The following is a 21,922-nucleotide window of genomic DNA, read 5'->3' on the forward strand; positions in this document are numbered from 1 at the left end:
TAATTAAATTAGTATTAATTAATACTCCTAGCATAATTCCCTGCCAAAGATAATGCCTTGTGGTAGACACTTGTAGCACAGCAGGAGAAAAACATCCAAGTCTGGATCCATTTCTGCCCGGATCCCAAGGATATGGGACACACCCACCCAAGCTGCATGGTGGGCACCTGGCCTGCCCCCAGTCCACAGGCTGCCCCTGTAGCTTGGGGGTTCAGTGTGCAGGCAGCAGGCAAGGTAGGCTGCAGGCAGGGCAGGCCTCCTGGAGGAATGCAGGGGCCCCTGGGACAGCAGTGAGGAGGAACAACATGTCCCTGCCCTGCTGCCTTCCTGAAAACCTTCGGGAAAGCAGAGGCTGAGGTTTGGCCTCCCCACCTCCACAGCATCCCATCCACCAGTCTGGCCCCTGGCTTGAGCCCAGACTTCCCACCCACAGCAGCCCCTGGGCTCACCTCTGCAGTCACCTTACTTCATTCCTCCCTCCTCCCTCTTATTTGCCCTACAGTGCTATGCATCATCTTCCTAGTGTAAAGCATTTGGCAGGTGCAGATAAATGGCACATTTAATGAAAACCTCTATTAGAAAGCTGCAAGGAAAGTCCATCATTTCCCCCTGCTATTCAGTCAAGAGTTCAGAGATGTTGTGGCACTGCCTTGCAAGAAGCTGAGAAATATTTGCTCCAGCAAGAACCAAGCCAGGCTCTATCCTGGAAATACTTCTGCCTTATAAATTGCTCGCTCTGTTTATACTCTAGCACTAAAGCCTTTATTACTTTCTTGCTAAAACACAGCAGAGCACATATCTCAGGCCCTGCAGAGTGGTGTGTGTTGTCCAGCGGGAAATGACCTGCCTGGGACAGCTACGTCCCTGGAGAGACACGGCTACTAGGGATCAGCCCTGGACATGTCCACAACCTGGTGGACTGCCAGGCGCTGGTTCCTCACACTCGTTTGGTAGCAAATAGGCAGTGTGAGCATGCAATAGTTGCTTTTGGAGAGAGATCTGGCTATAAATTGGCATCCAGACTCCTCCTAATCATGTGTTTCCATAAGCTGTACAGCCACGGGCTGTTGTCATGCTTTAAAATATGAGGGCGTTTTCTCCCAGATAGAAGAAAGATCGGGGGGAGGGGAGGGTGAGGGAGAAAAACTTGTGAACTTGTGGTGGAGAATTTCTTCACATTTTCTCCATCTCTCTGCAATGTGAGCCGAGACACTAACGTGGCAGCAAGAAACAAAGACAGATGATCCCCAGATGATCCCCTTCCTGCTCTCATTCGCGACTTCCCTGTTTACCCAGGCAGGCAGAGCTGTGCCCCAGCCTGCCCACCCTGGAGAGGCGCGCTGCCCCAGCATAAGGCTGCGGTGATGTGCCCAGCACTCCAACCGAGGTGCAGCCAAAAGCTGGGAACAGCACTCGGGGCTGCTTCTCCCCAGATCACTGCCTCCTTCCACCCCACGGGCAGCTGAGATTGCCACGTGGAGCGGGGCTGAGTTACAAGCTGTCAGCATTATTTTGCATTAATAAATGCAGTGTGTAAGCCTTGCCCACAGGAACAAAAACAGATTAAATGAGCAATGTTGTTTTTTTTTTTTCTCTTCAAGGGATAGGGTTTAGAATAAGTTAATTCAAATTGACACATAGATTTTGGTCCTGTGCTACAACAGCAATTGTGGACCCCTTAATTTCTTAATAGGCATGGGCTGTAAAAGTCACAGGAACTATAAACATGTGGGACCATATCTAATCACAGCAGAAGGGTCTGCAAGTCAGTGTAGTATTACATCTCCAGTCTAGTAGAAAGTTCGAGTTAATCATCTGCTCACTTGGGAATACCCCTAGCCCAAATCTCACAGAAAGAATAAATCTGAGCAGGAAACTTCAAAGGTATTTTGCTGCCTAACGTTCACTGAAAACGTTGCAAATTCAACTCCAAGATGCCTTTGAATCGCTTGGCGGTGATCCCCCCTCGAAGGCGCTTGCCATCAAAGCGTCTGCTCATGCATGCGGAGCCTGGAAGGAGGCCAAGCCCAGTGCAAGGGGTTCCCTATCCAAAGGGCTTCAGCAGCCTTTTCCACACCGTCCGCATAAGCATTGTTCTGCAGACAGCTGATTTGATCCTCTGGCATAGGAAGGAAATGTACTTTACATAGCTGGTGAAGGTCAGCAGCATCCAGAGCGGCCATTTGGCAAGAAGACTGCTTCCCCCACTCCTTCCCTCTGCAAAGTGGTGAGCTCCTGCAGGTCAGACTGTAAAAGAACTTACAGATGTTAGATAAAAAGTAACGGCAGAAAATGTGTGCGTGACCCTAAAAAAGAAAGAAAAAAAAAAAAAAAACCACGATCTGATGGAAGTTTGATTCTTCCTTGTTTTTTGTGTTGAAAGCTGAAAATAGTGACATGTTCTCCCAAATCCTTCTGCTCCACCAAATGGGTGGTTTTTTAGAGGGATGGAAAAGCCTCATCTCAGTGTGTTGGAATAAAAAAAACTCCAGCAGACACAAGTCTGAGCCTCTGATGTGCTGGATGGGAGCGTGGCTTCCACTGATTAACTTCACATCCTTTGGGTAGCAGGAGGCAAGAAGGTGCACGATGTGTAATTTCCTTTCCAACTGCTCTTTGTCCACGTTGCATATTCCTCCAGCAAGTAAAGCAGTGCTGGGGCTCACGCTCCCATCCTTATCTACCTGATGCTCTGTTTCCTTTCTGTCATTCTCTGTACAAATATGAACTCAATATGTGCTTCAGTACCAACTTTATTGTTACTTACTGTTTGAACATTGAAGCTTGCCCATTTTAGATAAAAGTGATCACACTGAAAGACAAGCATCTCAACTAAGCCCATCTCCAAAAGCAACCTGAAGCCAGTGATGAGGAGAAGGCATCCCATGCCTCAGTCACCTGCTATGGTTCTCCTGGTCAGCTCAGGATGTTGCCAAAAACAGACTTCCAGTAGCCCTTTCTGAGGATGCTCTTTAGACACTGAAACTGTTTTGGCTTTCATTGCCCCAGCTGAGCTTTACCTCAGACTTGACAGTTTTGGTCAAGACCCACAAAAGAGGTAGTCAATCTCGCTCTTGGTAACTAGTGGCCTGAGCCTACACCTGCCTGGCATGAAGCAGCTGATGGGGGCCACTGTGGCCTCTCCCACCTACAAAAATGGGAGGCAAACCCCTTCCACTCCAGCCAAAAGAGCCCTGGCACAGGCAGGGGTTTGTTGTCTTTGCACGATGGACATCCAGACGGAGGCTAAACACTCCTCCTGAACTCGTGGGACTTGTGCAAAGCGGGGTTTAGCCCCCAGGGACCCAGCTTCTCCCAAAGTGAAACAGGGCTTGTGGGGATCAGCCTGAGAGAGCTGTGAGACCCTTCATTCCCTCATCCCCACAGCAGAGGAGGGCTTGGAAAGGTCTGATAGATGGGGTTGCTTGATAGTTGGGATGATTCTCTGATATTGTGAAAAGCTCCAGCATTTTCAATCTCTTTAAAAAGTGTCAGGCCATGGTTAGTAGCAATATGTGCTGGGGTGCCACTTGTCCAGGTCCTGAGGACTGGGGGAGCTCCACTGCTGTGCTTCGCCCTGTGCTGGGATTCCCATCCGCCTGTCTTCCCCAGAAACCATAAACCCCCTTATCTAAAGCTGTGCTGTGGCTGGGCTAACTTTTGTGAGTCCAAAGTTCATCAGTTTATCAGCTCAAGCTCCAGCCTAAGGCTGTTGCTGCAGGAATGAGCCTCCAGCCTCTCAGTCCTGCTTGGAGCCTTTTCGGAGACACCGCAGCAGTTCCAAGGTTGCCTTGAAAGAAGACAAGGCACCTTATCCAGGGGCTCACAGTGCCATCATTTTTTAAGCACATTAGGCCAAATCTCACAGGTCTGGTCTCAGTTGCTCAGGAGTTTTTTGTGAGGGAATGGGTCAAAGAGGGGAGGAGTTTTTTTGGTTTTTTTTTTTTTTTCTGATATGTTTTGGTCACAGCCCAATTATTATTATTAAATTATTATTATTATTAAATTATTATTATTAAAGGCAGAGAATTTCCACATTCCTTAACATTTGGCCCTCCCTCCTAGAGCCTGGGGGAGAATTACAATAACAAGTTATGGGAATGCCGGACACGTGCCTGGGTCCGTAGGATCAACTGCACCAGTAAGTTTACTCAGAGGTACCACAGCTCCCTACCAACCAGCCTCTCTCATGAGCCCAGCAGTTCCCGCTGCAGACCCCCAACCTCTGAGCAGCCCCAGGCTGTGTTTTGCCATGAAAATTTTGCAACTGGCCCAGGCTGACGGAGGAGGAAGACTGGGATGTAAAGTGTAGATTCACATGGGTAAGTCTTTCATCACAGACATGAAGTGTCCCAATCACATTGGGGCACCCCGAATGCAGTTTTACACACAGCTCCTACACCTTCTAAGCATTTGGGAACAACGTGATTCGCCCAGTCCCTATGTATCACACATATGCTACCGAATTGCAAAGCAACAATAATTTCATGATGTCATGATCCATCTGCTTCTTTCCTGATCCTAATGTCTCTGGAGTTGGTCTTGCTGCAGTTACATGTATAATGCTGGATAATGGGGTGGGGGGTTCCCAAAGGTGTCTGAAAGGCTGGGATGCTGATGTTATCTTGGGCATCCAGAGGTATCCTTTATTCTTCAGGCAAGGGGTCGTCTTCCTGCAATGATCCAGGGTCCATTAGTCATGCTTGCTTAAGCGTGATATCCAGCATAGAATGTCTATTTACAGCAAGAAAATTCATAGAATTTCCTACTATACATACTTATTGCTCCAATAGTTATGGAATGAGATTTTCCTCGCAGTTTTTCATAGGAGAGTAGGGCTTTTGTTTTTTTTTGTTTTCCCCAACGGGTGCCTGTGATTTTTCGCAAGGCTTCTTCAGGAAGGTTTCCGGGCTGCAGGGTGAAAAAGAGGAATATCATCCAGCGGGGAGACGAGGCAAGACCACCTTCCTTGCATCACCCGGCTGACTTTAACCACCGTGCGCACCCCCTTCCCAGCTCTGCTGCCTGACCCGAACCCTTCCCGCGCCTGTTCGGACAGACCGCGGGACGTCTCCTTTTCGGACAGACCGCGCGCGCGCTCACCACGGAGCGGGGGCGAGCAGCGCGCGCTCGGGTGGTGGGCGTGGCTCGGGGCGCGGTCAACGGGGAGGATCGGGGCGCGGTCACGCTGACCACGCCCCCTTCCAGCGCCCGACGCCACTCCCCCGGCGGGGACGGGTGCGGCGGGAGCGCGGCGGGACGGAGCGGCTGCCGCTGCCGGCGTTGCCTTGATCCCGGCGGGAAGGAGGAGAGGAGAAGGAAAAAGAAGAAGAAGAAGGCGGGGTTCTTCCCGCTAAGCCGGGCAGGATGGACAAGTACGACGATCTGGGTCTGGAAGCCAGCAAGTTCATCGAGGACCTCAACATGTACGAGGCCTCCAAGGATGGTCTCTTTCGGGTGGACAAAGGTGCCGGCAACAACCCCGAGTTCGAGGAGACCAGGCGGGTGTTCGCCACCAAGATGGCCAAGATCCACCTCCAGCAGCAGCAGCAGCAGCAGCAGGAGGAGATGCTGATGGCCGCGATGAACGGAGGGGCTGCCGCCTTCCACCCCCCGCGTCCCAGCCCGCCGGTGGCGCGGGGTTCGAAGCCGCCCCCCGCCGCCGAGGGGCCGCGGGCGAGGCCCTGCGAGGGAGGGGAGCGGGGCTTCGGAGAGAGCGGCACACGTGCCGAGGCCCCGGGGAGCCAGGCCGGGCGCCGGGGCTGGGAAGCGGAGCCCGACAGGATCCCCCGAGTGGGGGGCACACAGCCTGGCGTGGGGCGCGGGGAGCAGCAGGCTGGGAGCCTCGGCGACCCCCAGCAGCCCTGCCGTGGCGGGCAGGAGAACGGCGGCGAGGGCAGGCGAGGTGTCGGGGGCCGTGACCCGATGCCAGCCGGACAGAGGTCCTCCTCCTTCTCAAACTCCGGAACCCCCTCGGCACCCTCGGTAGGGCCAGAGGAGCCCCCGCCACAGCAGAGGTCCTCATCCTCCTCGGCACTCTCAGCGCAGCCCACTCGAGGGTTTTCAGGCTCCGTTGAGCCCTGCGGTCCCAAAGCCGGTGGAGACGGCAACCAGCCGTGGTACCAGGGTGTCTCGGTGTCCTTCCCGCCAGGCTCCGCACCTGCTGCTCCCAGCGTGGAATACCAGCACGCCGCTGCCTACCCCAGCCCAGCCGGTCACTTCGTGGCCCACGGTCAGAACCACAGGCCTGCCGGCAGCAGCGGGAACGCTGAGGCGGGCTCCTCGCGCCTGGCCTCGCGAGGGATGGTGGCTCCCAATGCGCCGCAGATGCTTTTCCCGGAGGGTGTGAGCGGGCCACGGTCAGACTCTGGGCACCTGGATGGCTCCAGCACAGCAAAGGTGAAGCTGCCCTGCCAGACCCTCCTTCCGCAGCCAGAGCAAGGGCCGTCGGCGGCTGAGCTGAAGCTGGAGGCACTGACCCAGCGGCTGGAGCAGGAGATGGATGCTCGGCCAAAGGCTGATTACTTTGGTAAGGAGGCAATCCGTCCGTCGGCACGAGGAGGGCTCATTGCAAAGTGTCACGGCAGGGTTAAGACCTGCAGGATTGCATTTGCCTGTACATCTGCTTGGTTGTGCTCTGTCAGTTGCCCAGAGCAGAGTTTTTTAAACTTTTATTTATCACAGGACTTAGATGCTCTTCCTCCTGCGACACCTTTTTCTTTAATCCTACCTCTCTAATTTTAAAGCAAAGGTAGTTTAGCAGCTTTGCGGGGGGGGGGGGGGGGGGCAGTGCTGGGAAGAAGAAGCTGGAGCTGGAGCTAGCATATTTTGAAGTGCCCTTCATTGCCAGCAGGGAGGAACTTAACTTTTCTTGACAATGCTCCTGGTTCTCTGTGTCTTACAAGGATGCGTCCGCACCACGTGTGGGCGGGAAGGCAGCCATCCGCCTGCGGAGCAGTCGTGCCTGCATAGGTTGCCGTCATGGAGAAGGGCACGGAATACAGCGAAGAGAGAAGTAGCTTGGAGATGGGGAGGGCGGTGGTTTCCCAAAATTGCCAGGGTTTCCCTCTGCCCCCAGGTGCTGGATCTCATCAGCAGTGAAATGATTGGTGCGTCCTAAAGATGGCAGAACAGGCACTAGGCACGTTCTTCCCTAAATCTGGGGTCTGTGACGAGTCCAGACCACCACCAGAGGTTATCGCTGGCACTTGGCAGTGGAAAGGAACCACTTACATACGAGGATCTCCCGATGAGAATATTGAATATCCTTCTGGATTAAATTGATTTGCTACCCCAGGATGGCGGAGGTCAGGGTCAAATTGCGTGTTTCCTTTCCCTGCTGTGCCACTTCACAATTTAAGAGCAGATAAGATAGCTCAGCTTTTGGGAGAGGGAAGCCCAGAGTTGCTGGGAAGGCTGGAAACTCCATGGTTAATTTAAGAAACTATGGGAGCAGGCCGTATGTATGGATATTTCTCATGATTTTAGACCTGCAGTCGCAGAAGTAGAACAGGGACAGATTAAACTCTTCAGCCTAGTGCTGAGGAAGGGTTTGCATCTCAGCCTGCACAGGTGCTGTTGCACTGGGTCCTGTCTGGTGGGGTCGGTGGGTGGCTCAGTGGTGGTCTGAGCCACACAAGAGCTTCACATCGAGATTTGGGGATGTAGCTGGAGGGGCCACTGAGCACTCAGCTGCAGATTGCATAACAAAATGTGTTTCTTGGCAGCAGGCAGGGGGATTTGCCCGCAGAGGGCTGTGCCGGGGTTGTTTATCTTGGTATCTGAGACTGGATTAAGCCCTGTGGCAGGGCAGGAGCATTTTTTTATCCTGTCGCAGAAAAGTGATGTGTTCAGCTGCTCTACTCACAGTGCTTTGGCCTGGAAACAAGTTTTGGCATTTTCCGTCCTGTGCAGGAAGCGCGCGCCGTTTGAATGAGCACAGGGAGCCCCTCTGGGGGGGCCTGAATGCCGTGACAAGGAGCTGATAAAGGAAATGGGGTTGGGACAGCAGGCTTGTGGGAGGGGGTGCTCGAAAATGGGAATGTTTTTCTGGAGGTGACATTCAGCTCCACTGGAGAGCTGTCTCCAACAGACCCTGCTGTGTCTTCTCCTCAGTAAACCAGCTGGATCATACCTCATCTAAAATGTGCCTGGGGATGGGCTCAGGAGGCAGAGGAACCCAGTTAATGGTTAGATTACTTTTACATTTTTGTCACTAAATAAGGATGCAAGGCCGAAGGAGGCTTTTGTCCCGTGGGAGATTTATAGTGAAGCAGGAATATTTTTGGCAGCATGGGGAGCCCGGCTGGTCAGGTGACTGTGTGAGCCCCAGGGAGAAAGACACTGAGGCTGCCTGATCCCCAGTGAGGTGTTCTGACATCCTTCTGCCAGAAGATTTTGCACCAGGGAGAAATTTGGGAAGAAAAAGAGTGAGAGGAAAAATCATGCAGTCTTGGCAGAGGGAAAAGTAAAGTTTTGCAGAACTTCAGTTCAGCAGACAAAGGTTCAGCAGATCTGCCCTGCTGAGGACCAAGGAACAGGAAGGAGCAAGTATCGAGGTATTTTAATTCTGGGCCTCCTCCTCACCCTCTCTTTCTCACTTTTATTTTCATTTTTTGCACAGTTACCTTACTTCCTTTGAAGGAACAAAGGGCACAGCTGGCCTTCTCAATTATTTTTTGCTATGCCCTACTCTGAAGCTACCAAACTTTAGGATGTAAAATAAACACTTTTATGCAATAGTGATAAAAAGGATCAATAGTTTGTTTTGTTGCAGACTTCTTCCCCAGTGAAGGGAAGTCTGTTGCAACAGTTTTTAAGTTAATCAGAGCCAGGAAATGAAACCAGGACTAAAGTACAAATGACCAAAGTATTTTATGAAAGATATTTTCACTTCTCCTAATTTTGTGTGCTGCTTTTGTAACAAGGGGATGTTTTTGAAGATGTGTCTCTCTGTCAGACAGACTTTCCTTCAGTCTGTCTCAGTCAGGACCAGATATTTATAAAGAAGAATTAATTCTGATCACAGTAAAGGAGCTGCTTTCTCCTTCACTATATGAAAATGTGCGCTTGTAAGTGAAAGCCTAGGAAAGGATAAGCCAGGGACTAGGCAAAATACAGGTAGGATGCTGTGCTGAGGAGCAGCAGTCTGGTTATCTGTCAGCACCAACTTGCTGTGCAAAATGCTTTTGTCTGCTCAGAGTAGGTATAATAAGTGAAAGGCAAGAAATACACATAGTCAAGAATTCACTCTGAGTTTTTTACCTTTTGTTTTTTTTAAGTAGTGACCTATGTGTGAGCTGCATGGGCTGCACATGTCTCTGGAGGAATTTTGGTTCTCCAAGAGGGCTTTTGAAGTGCTGATTTGATTTATATGGGCTGTCAAGGAGGCAGAGAGAGTCTCAGGTATCACCCAGTCTTTTGCTTGGGGAAGGAAAAGCTGAAGTAGCTCCCTAGAGAGACTAGTTCCCATGCAGCAGAGAAGGACCCTTTTGTCCCTGGGAGGTGTTGCTGGAAGCCAGCTTAGGATGTATTTAGGTTTTGGTGTATTATTTCCAGAGAACACTCAGGAGTGAGGTGCCCAAATCCCATTGATTTCCCATGGCCTTCCTTTGGGTGCATCAGCCTTCATCTCCTCTTAGTGGCAGAAGATTAAATAGGAGTGATCAGGGGAGTTGCAAATCCCTTGGTAGCACCACCCAAATGTTTAGGGTTAAATGAAGTGATACCATCCCAAAGCCTTGAAGGTGCCTGATGAGTTTTCAGGTGAGACAGATGCACAACCAAACCGAGCTTCTGCCTGCACTGCCTGGGAGTGACTTGGTAGAGGAGGGGCCTTGCTGAAGTGTGCTGGGGTCTGCAGGGAGGTTTGACTACTTGTTTTAGCATGCAGTGCCTTGATCTGCAGGCACAGATGGGTGCTTCTGAAGGTGTAACATGTAGCATCATGTTTTTAACAGTGCTTTTTTCATACAGCTAGGTGGTAATCTCCTCTTCATGAGGATTATCTACACCCTTACCAAGAGCTTTTTATAAAACCATTTTTATGAATGGTTTTTGTGTTATAAATATTTGTTAGCTGTTGTATTCTGGCTTCCTTGTTATTTACAGCAGAGCTGATAAGCTGTGGGTGATTTAGGAGGGCCTTGGGCATCTTGTTTTGCTGTGAAAAGCTGGGATGCTTCCCAGCAGTCAGGCAGAGAATATCTCCTAGCACAGTCTGCAGATTTTTCTTTTCCCTTGGCATAAACAGAGCAATAGCTGAGTCGCTGAGCCCTGTGGAGATCTGGGAGCCCAGCACCTTTGAATGGGTGTTAGCAGCTCTAAGGCCAGCAGTGCTCTTTGGAAGCATAGTGCACTGTGAAGTTAGTGTTTCACCACTGCTGGAACCACGACTCATTTAACTTTGGGGCTGTACACACCCAGGAACTTCACTGAACCTTGCTGATGGTGGGGCACCAGGACACTTTGTGCGCAACAAAGGTAATCTCAGGGCTGACAAGCGGAGAATTTGATTAAAATGAAAGTTCCTGTGAGTCTGTTTAGTCTGTGGCTGATGATGGCAATGTCATTTCCACTGGGAATGAGCAGAGGCATCCTTTACTACCTTCTCCTGGGAGAGTATCAAAGCTGCCTGCAGCAGAGAGGAGGGGGAGGCAGGGCTAGACAGGTCCTGGTGGAAGAAGGAAAGCTAGAAGGATCATGGCACTTGGAATAGTGGGTGTGTACAGATTGCAAAGCTTATCTCACTGCAAGAAACCAAGCAAATAAGTATTGGCTTGGAATATGGCTCTTCAAGATCACAGCAGTATGTGCTTCTCCTCCCTTCCTCTTGGGAGCTCAGCTGGGTTTGCAAGCTAAGGAAAAATCTACTGAAGGGAAAGAAAAAGCAAAGAACTGAGGCAGAGGAGCAATCAGTCTTTCAGCCAGGATACAGTAGAAGTGGGACTGAAAGAAATAAGGAGCCTCATTCATGTGGCATGGGAATTATCATAATCTCTGACGGCACTATAAGGTACTTAAAATGTCATTGACGTGAGTTTGATGGCATTTTCATCCTTCACTGGCAGTGTGTACATGAAGGTCTGCAGCAAGGTTGGGGGTCAAGAAAGTGGCATGAAAAAGGGAACAGAAAACTTGTGTTTACCAACTTTGTGTTTCTCTGGGCAGGGGGTACCTGTCCATCTTTGTACAGACAACCCAGTCACTCCGTGATGAATAGAACCAATCTGCCAGGTTTTCCAGGCACTCAGTCTCACCCAGGCCTCCAGATCTCCTTGAAATCACCTCTCCATCAAGAGTTACTTGCTCAGTTACTACAGCTTAGTAGTAGATAAGCAGCATAGCAAGGCATGCAATGTGTGTAATTTAGAGTTTGATAGGAATTACTTGGTTAGGGTGAGCCATGGCAAGGTGGGTGGGTTCAAGTTCCAGAGAAATTCTAAAGTAAAGCCAGGACAACTGAGCATCACACCATGTATGGCAGGATGAAGGCTTTTCTCAGCAGACAGTCTTTGAAACACATGTGTGCAAGTGGAGGGCTTGGTTCTCCTGGATGGGTTGGAGACACAGCAGCTGCACCTGCACAGGGTCTTCCCTGTCAGAGTGAGTGTCAAGCAGAATTCTGATGGGGAGGACCCTTGTGAAGATACAGCTTCTGCCAAGAGGCATCAGGATCTACTATGTGCATGTGTGGACAGACAAGAATGATGTTACCAGAGGTGCAAAGTCTCTGAGGGAGTGGTTCTTCTAAGTTCAGCTGGGGGTTCTTCAGCATAAATCCAGCCTTCTGTAAAGAGGGGGCAAAACCCAGTTACATCTGATGGAGAAGAGTCAATCTGATTGTGGAAATGTGGCTTGCACAGACTATGTGGAAGGAGTAGGACAGACTTACTGTTTCTGGATTAGCCAGATAAGCAGATCCACACCACTGGAATCATCCTGCCCCTGCATTCCTCTTACCTGGGACCAAATTGGCATGGCAAAAAATCTCACCATTGAAGCACTGTCACATTTGGCCGTTCAAAATGAAGTGATGATGTTAGTAAGCCCGACCAGGAGCACGTGTAGGAAAGCTTGGCTGTGCTGTGTGTTGCTGAGAAGGGACGTGCTGCTGAAAATAAGAGGGATGCTGTTGGAATAACTGTGGTCTTGGTCTGTAGATTGATGTTGTCTGAAATGTGGAAATAAGTCTTAAGTCCCAGAAAATGCTGCTCTTCAGCATGGTTTGTGTTGAATTTTTAGTGAGTGGGATACAGTAAGTAACTAAACTCCTTCTGGTGAGTGTGAAATAGCAACACTTGGAGGAAAAAATGTCTTCAGGGGCTTTTAGTCTGGTGGTAAATGGAAATGCACTTGTTGAATTTTGAGGGTGGGACTGACATTTGAGCACCAGGTTCGCTTTCATTTTTCACAGCCCTTGAGGTTTGCATCCAACCTGTTGGATCACTTGAGCCGAGGCTGTTCCTGGTGACAGCCCTCCTGGTCTGCAGTGCTGAGATGGAGTGCGGCAAGTGCCGGGAAGTAGCTTACAGGGCATGTTTTTGGTCCCAGCTCTGTTCCAAAGGTCCCTTTGTTCAGACTCTCAGCTGCAGCGCGGGCGGTTGCTTGCTGCATGATGCAGCAAGGGAACAGAGATTTCTTTGTTGTCCAGGAACGGCTGCCCTGCTGGCAGAAATTGAACTGAAATCAGCAATTTCCATCCCTTTCCCTTCCCAAATCTGGCTGTGATTCTGCCTGTGCGCTCAGGCATGAATTTAGTGGTGCTCTGCATGTGTGGTGGTTTGGGTTTGTCACCTTGGTGGTAAAAGAGAAACCTATTATTTCTTCTGAATAACACTGTGTAAGGTTAAAAATCGTAATTTCAGAGAGGATGTCTGCTGGGATTGGTGTTTGCATAAACACTTGTTACGAGCTGCAAAGTTACCAAGCCCAGGAATCAGGGATCTTGCTGAACTGTGGCTACTCAGGATCCCTCTGCTTCATACTGAGGACAGAAGTTTTTACTAAAAGCCACTCCATGCCAAGAGAATTACCCAGAACTGCTGACTAGTGTCAATGGTATGTGGGGCTGGAGTGATGCTGCTGACATTTTAACACCAGCAGCAAGCACAGTCAGCACTGTTTCGGGAAATAGCCGTCGGAGCTGGCGTGGAGCAGGGCGCAGAGCCCGTTTTGCAGCAGGATGGGGTTGGAGGTGGCCCCGGTTGCGCTGGCTTCCGTCAGCTGGCTTTGCACATGTGCTGCCGAGCTCAGTGACTGGCTGTCAGCAGCAGGTTTTCCCTTGCTTTTTCCTTGCTTAGCCTAAGCCAAAAGATCAGGATCACTGTGACAGCAGGGAGTGAATGGGGGGAAAAAAAGTGGAAAGGAAAAATCAATAAAAATCACTTTTTCCCCCTCCCCCCTCTTTCAGGCCCGGTATGCTGAGTGTTAGAGATGAAGGCTCAAGTATGTTGGTTAAAATACTTCAGAATATTATATCTGGAAAGAGCAAAGCCTTATTTAGAGAGTAATTTCACTTGCTACTGAGGTTTAATAGGCTTTCAAATAAGATTTAGCAGGTACATGTAAGAACATAAACTAGATTCAGATGTGCCATAATGCCATTTTTCAATTGTCAACCTTGGCACAGGATATGTATGAATATTTATAGCATATCTAGTTATTACGTAGTTGAGTAATTTAGCACATTACAGTCTTTACAGAAAACATTGTCAATTTATTTTAAAAGCCCTTTCATTCCATGACTTTATTTTCCATTTTTAGGGGCCTAAATATCGAAAGAAGTGCGTGAAAGGGTTAATAAGGGGTGAAATGGAGGATGGACTGAAAAGAGGGTGGAAGGGTGGTTGGGAAGGTTGAGGGGCAGTAGGTGCAGGAAGGTTTTGGTACAGATGTGAAAGCCTTGACATCTCCTGCAGGATCTGTCCTGTTGGGAAGCCAGAGGAGCAATGCCTGTGCTCTGAAGCGTAATGGGATAGACAGGAGATGGCAGAGGCAATTTCTGCCCTCCACGTGGGGTTTGCCTTAGCCTACCTAATAGTGGCTTATGCCTGCCAGCATCTTTATTGGGTGCTGTGCCTGCACTCAGCTGCTGTGCCTCCTGCCTCCTGCTTCTTCTTGCTGCTCATCCGCAGTCAGTGTCACCCGGCTGCATTGTGAAAAGAAGGAAATTGGAGCATGCTGGTGAGATTTTCTGGAGCAGCCACTCATTGGCACAGAGAAGGGGAAAAGGCAGCGCTTGCAGTGCAATAAATACATTGGCTCTGTGGAAAGCCTGGTGGGTGTTGTGGAAAATTGGCAGGTTTTCTGCTCTTGAAACTTTCTGCTCGGCACTGCTGTACTCAAGAGGGAATTTTCAGTTGTTAGCTCTTGTGTCAGATCATTGCACAGAAATTCAGGCTGCTGCTGAATGTGCACATTCCTGGGGAGAGCACATCCATTTGAAAAGCCAATTTTTTCTTACCTTTGCCTTGACCTTTTTTTTTTTTTAATCCTTTTTCTAACGCCTGTACGATTTATCTTTCTTAAAATGTTTCTTTCAATAAATGAGATAAACCTACTCAGTTCAAAAAGAACCAGAAAGTTTTGCTCACTTGGTGCCAGCCTGAGTGCTGGGATGGGCCCACAGCCAAGTGAGCATTTCAGTTCATGTAGGATTTGGACAAAACAAAGTAACTAATTATTCTTTGCAGCCTTCTCTCCAGGTTTGTGTCAGTGTGGACTCTGGCTCTGAGTGCAGTGGGGCTTGGCACAGCACTAAGACAGTTTTCAATGTGCTGCTTGAATGCACACATGCAGCTGCAGCACAGAGAGCCAGGTCTGCTCTGCAAAAACCTGGGAAAATCAACTGTCTGCTTTTCAGCAGCCACGTGTGTGCTACTGCAAAGGACTCCTGAGTGCTTTTATCCCTGTAGTGTGAAAACTGACTGCCATGGCTATTGGCTGCAGGAAGGAATTGTTACCCTGGCAGTGCAAGCCTGGTGCTGCCAGAGTTGAGTTACTTTTCAGCACTCTTGTAAGCACAGTGGACTTCTTCCTAACTTTCTCCAGACTTTTTCAATTACTTTGGAACTTGCAGTGCCCCAAAAGAAGTGAAATTTTGTTTACCATCCTTAGCATAACTAAGGATCTCCAGCAAGATGATACTGTTCCTCCTCCTAGGCCAGTAGGAGTGAGGTGTGACTCACAGTCCCTTGACCAGGAATTTTAAGAGCCAGGATTAATAGGTCTGGGTAGCGGTGAAAGGTGAAGTCACATCAGAGTCACTACAGACCAGAGACAGAAACACATAATCAGTTTTTCCTTCACACTGCCCCTTATTAATCTATTTGCTTAAACAGAGATTCAAATTTCTTAGTTAGAAGTAATTAAAGGGTGGTGCTGCTTTAAAAACAACCTGTCACAGTCAGAGGGTAATGCCTGAAGTAAGTAAAACGGGCTTGATGTCCCATTTCCTTCTTAAGAGAGGTAGGTGTCAGGTAGTCTAGCTCTGTTTTGTTCGGGAATCATTAGGGCCTTCAGCAGGCACAAGAGGGTCTGAAATGGATGATTTAAAGGAGGTAAGTGAAGAGCTGTGTTTTCCTCACATCAGTTGTGACCAACAAGCTTATCTTCTACAATAAGTGCCAGAAACTATTGTCTGTGAAGAGCTCTGAGCATCACTTACTGATACTCACTGTTTTTGTGAGGGTGCTTAAGCAGGTTTGGATGTATATAAAGGTTGTCGGGAAGGATGGGAGAAGGAAGGAGATATCACTGTACCTGGACAGTTCTTGTGCAGTTTATTTTTTTGCAAAAGTCTTTCACTGTGGAGGTTTGATGACTGTCATGACCACTGTTAACAGCATCTCTCAGAGCAGGTGACGGTGATGTCACATCTTGTGCCTTCAGTGAACCACATGGTGCTTCAGCCACCATGATGACCTACATGTGTTGTCACCCAGCCAGTGTCCCCAGCCACCCCATCGGGTCCCACTTGTGACCTCTCTTCTCTCTCCCAGGTACCTGCGTGAAGTGCAGCAAGGGTGTGTATGGAGCAAACCAAGCTTGCCAAGCCATGGGCAACCTCTACCATGACAGCTGCTTCACCTGTGGAGCCTGCAGTGAGTATCCCTGGCCTGGCCTGATGCTGGTGCAAGCAAACTCTTCAGGTTTAACATTTTTCTGGTGTAAAGGGGGAAGAAAAGAAAGCAGTTATTAAACCATCTCCCAGCTGGAATCTGCTGCAGCTGTATGACTTGGTGGTGGTGGTGTTTGCTGTTTGTTTTTGAATGGATTGTTGCAAGGCATGTAGAAATGATATTTTGGATTGTGCCAGGCTTCTGCCTTCTGGTATGGGGGATGGTTGTTTTCATTCCTCTGCCTCTCAGTTATAACCACATTTTCTTACAAGAGTATTTTTTCAAAGTGACAGTGAATATGCCTTAGCTGGCATGTTTTTTGTCTCTGCAGACTTTACTTTTCAGATGGAGCTGCTGCAGGGTAAATCCAGTGGCAGTGTTTTCACTGTGTGCATTATCTTTTAATTGCTTTGTACCGCTGAAATACCTCCTTTAAAAGCATGTAAGTGCATGAATGTCCCAGGTTACACATCTTGCTTGCTCTTTCTCCAGATAAATGCAGCCATGCCCTGAGATAAGGGGCATGTCTCTGCCAGCTTGGTTTATGTTTTTTGCAGGGAGGGAACTGGTTACTGTGCAAAAGTATCAGACTAGGCGCAGCGATGATGTGCCCTATGAAATCTATCCAAGGAGCAGAGTTAATGGTTCAGCTGGCCCTGCTGAGCACCCTGTGGGTCACTTTGTCAGACCCACATCTGGAGTTTGCTGGGGTGTACAGCAATGTATGGATCCTCCTAAGTAGCTTTTCGAGGAGGTCTGTGCTGGAGCTGAAATGAAGAACTGGCCACTTGATTTTAAACCATGGCTGTGTTTGTATGACAGTGGTTTTTCTGTTTTGTTGTGTTTAACTCCAGCAGTAGTAGCGTATTTTTAGAAGTGTAGCTGTATGTGTGGTGGCAGAAAAAATAATAATCTTCTGCTGCTTTTGTATATATGAGTTTGGTTTTCCCAGATAAGACTGAGGGTTTTTCCTCCTGAGTTGTATTTAGAGTTATAAACTCATCAGGACTGCATGTATTTTATTTGGAGCTGTAAAGTTGGAGTAAATATAGAAAGATGTGTGTGCTTTTTAATAATAGCTGAGCCTTGAACTATGCCCATTTCCCATCTGTCCTACACCAGCTGCCCTGCCTCACCTATGTTTTTAGTAGAGCATTTCACCATCATCTGACTGAAAACAGGAAAACTGAAAAGACAGAGTGTTTTTTGCATGTAGTGGCAGTTTCCTAGAGGCTCAGAAGTCAGCTGCTCACTCTTCTGTCCTTTCTTATAAATTAATTTGAAATTAATTAATATCCTCCCATGGAGAGGATTTCTGGCTGCAGCCAAGGCTTTGCTTCAGTTACCTCTCACCCTCTAGGGCCAGGCAGTCTCTGAACTGCCCTTGCACCCAAAGCTCCTGTTAAAAATAACCCAGCAGCAGGTTTGAGCTGTCTTAAATTTCTAAAATTACTACCATGCAACTCGTGCTTTAGAAAGAAACACTTTTGAGCTTCCTTTTAAAATGAATTTTACAATCTTTATTTGGAGACCAGCGCTAGAAAAGTAGTTGTGGTTGCAGAGGTATCCGTGGTTACATCTGTTTGTTTGTCTGTGTTTGGTTAAAAATTAACTTAATCCCATTTCTAATAAGGTGGGTTGGTGAGGGTTGACATAATAGCTATTTGCTCCTTATTCTAAAAGTCAACCCTTTCCAACCATTTCCAGTGCAAGATGAAAAGGTGTGGATGTCAGATGAGACTAAGAAAGATGGAAAGAAGCCAAGTTCAGCAAAGTGAAGCCCATTTTCCTCTCTTACCCAGGCTGTAACTGAGAAATTTGCTGAGTAGATGTGCTGGGGCAAAGGGTTTCAAACTGAAAGTAAAATTAAAAAACAAAGCTAGTGAAAATGATGGGGAGAGGGTAAAAAGAAAGGGGTGTGGGAGCAATAATGATATTTCCCTCAGTAGAAAAGACTGTATTTCAAAACAAGATAAAAAAGGGGAATGCAAATTATGGGCAAATAAGTGAGAACCTAATTCAGCTTGTTATATTTAGGAGAGTAGTCATGAAAGATGAAGTCCTTCCTATTGTGGCAGTGGCCATACTAAAATGGAAACTGGAGTCAGTGGCAGCTGGCAGGATGGCACGGATGGATGGAGGGGAAGGTGTGTGGTGGCATGGGATTTCCAGCACTCCAAAAAGAGTGGTGCCAGAGGGAGGCCCCCACAGGAGTGGATGTTTTCCCTCATGTGCACAGACCTCTACAAGCAGCAAGGTTTGCAAGAAACCCTTTGGTGCAGGGGGTGGTTTCCTGCACTGCCCCTGCGGTCTGTGGGGCCTTCGTGCACCAGACCCTTGCTCCAGGGCTTTGTGGCCTGACCTGTGTGGCCTGACCTGTGACTTTCTGCTTCATCAAACCTCTGCACTGCAGCTGCCTGGGGAGGTACAGGACGTCCTGCCCTGCACTCAGGGAGGAAACTTACTCGGGGAGGAGAATCCTGCCTTTTGAAGCCCAAAGTAATCTCCCAGCCCCACAGACCCATCAGTTGCTGTGGGGATAAAGGACACACACTCTATTGTGTCACAACATGACACATGCCCCTCTGCAGGCTTTCTGTCACCTGTGTCACTGCAGTAAATGTGATGAGGCCATTTTTGTCTGCCAGAAAAATAAATACTTATTTGGTGTTGTTTTTCTAGCTGCAAAGCACATCTTGAGCAGCCTATGTGGAAACTCTGGTTTCTAGTTGAAAAGTAGTGCTTTTAAGGTCAAGTGGAGTTCATCTTGGACACCATCCAGTACAAACTTGACTTTGAGAAGTCACGGTTGCTCCTGATTTCAATCCTAAAATTTCTTCTTTGGTGGAACACTGAATATCCCCCACTCCAATAAATAAAATATACAAAATTACCTATTAAGGTAAAGCTTATTGTCCTCCAGATATTTATAACCACTGTCCCACTGTTTTCATTTGAGCAAGGATTTCTAATTTTGCTCCTAGCTGGATTTGTGTCCAAATGTGCATTGGTTTCCCTGACACAGAAAATCAAGAGGGTCTAAGAAGCAAGGGTTTATGTGGGGGGGTGGTACCCCCACATAGTGCCAAATTTCCTTCACCCTCTGCTTCCCAATACAAATCTGTTCAGAGATAAATGATAGAGCAGTTTGTTGAACAGGGCTATGCATACACTACAGGGTTCAGTTGGCAGGAAAAAAATGTACTGTCTTATCTGAGCCAATGGCATGTAATGTAGAAAATTTGGCTTAGAGGTCAAAACAACAGATTTAGAATTATTACTTTGGCATAAATGTCTCGTTTATCTTCTTGTTTGTTACAGGGCAGAGTCACAAACAAGGCAGTCTTTTGCAGAGAGAGAGAGGAAAAAAACTTCAGGCTCTTTCTGCAGGATTAGTAATAAATGATATTTGCTTTACAGGAGGACCACGAAAGTAGGTTAAAAAAAAAAAAGGCCTCCAAATGCCTTGAGCTGTTTCCTGCACTCTCAAGGTGTCTGTTTCCGCCGTGGGGTTTGGGGATTTTTTTGCAGCTTGTTGGACAAAAAGTTGTAGCTATCAAATGGTTTGTTACACATTAACCATTTAAATTAAATCACAAATTTATAGCTCCTCTGAGGTGTAAAAAGATATTTGTGTCTCCAAATGTTTGTATTTTCAATTTAGGTAGTAAAGAGACCTTACAAATTATATACTTTTAGCTAGACTGTATAACCTTCTATGTTAAGTTGTAGTGTTTTCTCTTGGATTCAGCCAGGCTTATATCTGAATGCCACAGGTTGCCTGGAAAACAGACCTCTTTGCCCTGCTAGAAGTGTAGTTGAGAGCATAAGAGTCTTGCACTTGAGTTACTTGGCTCTCAAAAGGAAATCTGAAAGCTAAAAAAGTGCAAGGGAAATGTTGGAGATGGCTGGGAAGGAAATGAGTAGGCGAGGAAGGAAGTCAGAAAGAAAGAACTGATTGCAAGGTGATTTGAAGGAGTGTTTGATGTTGAACTACAACACAAGGGCCAAAGTGAGGACCAGATTTTGATTCCTTACTGCAAAGAGTTGGAAACCTTGCATGTTTGCTAGATTACAGAATTCAATCTTTGATGTGTCAACGTCAATGCATTATTTTATTTTTCTTTTCTATTTTTGCAAGCTCAGATTAATGTTGATGTCAGTGTAGGGGTTAACAGGCTGCTGTTCCAGTGACAGACTTTGAAATCACCCAAGATGGCTGCCTCTTGCAACCCTCTGGGCATATATATTTTATATTTAATATTTCACAACATAGTTGTGTTTAGAGGTATCAAGAGTCATTTACTAAACTAGGTAGGTAAGCTATCAAAGCAGTGTTTTCTGCAAGCATAACCCTCTGCTTGGGGTAATTAGTCTGGCTGCAGTGATTATAAATCATGGCTACCTAGAGCAATGCAGCTCTTGGTGTCTTTGGGCTAATTACGTTGAATAAGCATGTTCTGTGTTGGTATGTAACTCCTAGAAAAAGAAGGCCATGATTTTTATTGGCACAGTTAAATAACTTTACAAGCAGAAAGTCACCTTTTTCTACCCATGTGACTTAATCCCAGACAGCAGGATAGTCAGTCTTGCCAAGTGTATTTCTCCACAGCCACATGTATGTGTATGGTTATCTTCAGATGCAGAAACTGCCATCTCTTCTAGTGAAGGCAGAACTTAATGCCTATAATTGGATAAAAACCCACCACACCAATCAACTCACTTGAGAAATGTGCAGATCTTCAGAGTGGAGAGTGCAAAGCATTGCCAGTAATCCATCCTCAGCATCCCTTCAGTAAAATTATCATGCCAGAGTCTGCATTGTAAACAGTATAATTTTTTAGCAAAAATCATGTCAGAAAAGATTCAAGTATGCTTGGATTTACAGTTTAGGGGACAGGCAATTCATCAGTACATTTCTCTGCTTCAGTCTAAATGGCTGTTATGTTCTTGCTGACTTTTTGTCTTCAGTCTCGGCTCACTGGTGAAAAATCCTGTTGTTTATCACAAGAAGTGCTTGCTATAGATGAGAAAAGCCAGGGCAGCTTTTACAGTAAGGTGACAGTACTTGTTCCTCTCCTGGCCAGATTTCAGGGCAGTAGTGATATGAGGCCTGAGCTGAAGGGGCTTTGGCATGGATCAGGTGTCCTCAGTAGATGTCCTTGATGGAAAGGTGCAGATGTTCAGCTCCACAAGGGGATGGATGCAGTCAGGGATTTATCAGTGTAATAGTGGTTTCAGGCAATTGCATGTGTTTTAGTCCTGGCTGAAACTCTGAAATCATTAGGACAATGTGAGCAGGAAAAAAAAAGGTTGAAATCTCTAGTGGAATAAATTTGCAGTCCTTCTAGTCTTTCTATTTTATAATATCATCTTCAAAGTACTGTTTTCTGTAAAGAAGAGGCATAGGATTAATTTGTGCTGTAAAGATTTTAGTGGATTTCTTACAACGTTTTAATGATACTATGGCTAATTTTCTGAGTAGTGTCTCAGTAAGCAATGAGGCCCTTTCCATAACCAGAGAAACTTAAAAATTACTCTCTCATGTTGTTTCAACATATAGTTAATTCATTGAGGTCACAGAGATTGCCTCCCCCTCCTTCCTCCTTTGAGGCTCTGTGTGTTTTGATGAGTCACTGGGTGACAAGGTGGGAGGCCAGCTCTTGACAGCACCTGTTTTTGGCACATTTTGGGGAACAGGGCAGCTGTCTCCAGAGTGATGCACAGTGGCTGAGCACTGGGATGAAAACAAGTTACTGAGCAGGGACTATCTGGATCAAAAGTCCTGCTTTCTCCCAGGG

At 47.4% G+C, this 21,922-nt stretch overlaps 1 protein-coding gene across 2 annotated transcripts in view; it reads left to right on the top strand.

The window, feature by feature from the left end:
* The first annotated feature begins 5,286 nt into the window (after positions 1–5,286).
* LIMD1 (LIM domain containing 1) overlaps positions 5,287–21,922 on the top strand; it is a 32,833-nt gene continuing 16,197 nt past the window's right edge. For both annotated transcript variants that reach the window (XM_053957893.1, XM_053957902.1), the window contains exons 1-2: positions 5,287–6,529; positions 16,002–16,103. In XM_053957893.1, coding sequence (XP_053813868.1) covers positions 5,368–6,529; positions 16,002–16,103 — 1,264 coding nt within the window. In that variant the 5' untranslated portion in view covers positions 5,287–5,367. The remainder of the gene's footprint in view (positions 6,530–16,001; positions 16,104–21,922) is intronic.

This window comes from Vidua chalybeata, chromosome 1 (assembly GCF_026979565.1).
Source record: "Vidua chalybeata isolate OUT-0048 chromosome 1, bVidCha1 merged haplotype, whole genome shotgun sequence".
Classification (NCBI taxonomy): domain Eukaryota; kingdom Metazoa; phylum Chordata; class Aves; order Passeriformes; family Viduidae; genus Vidua; species Vidua chalybeata.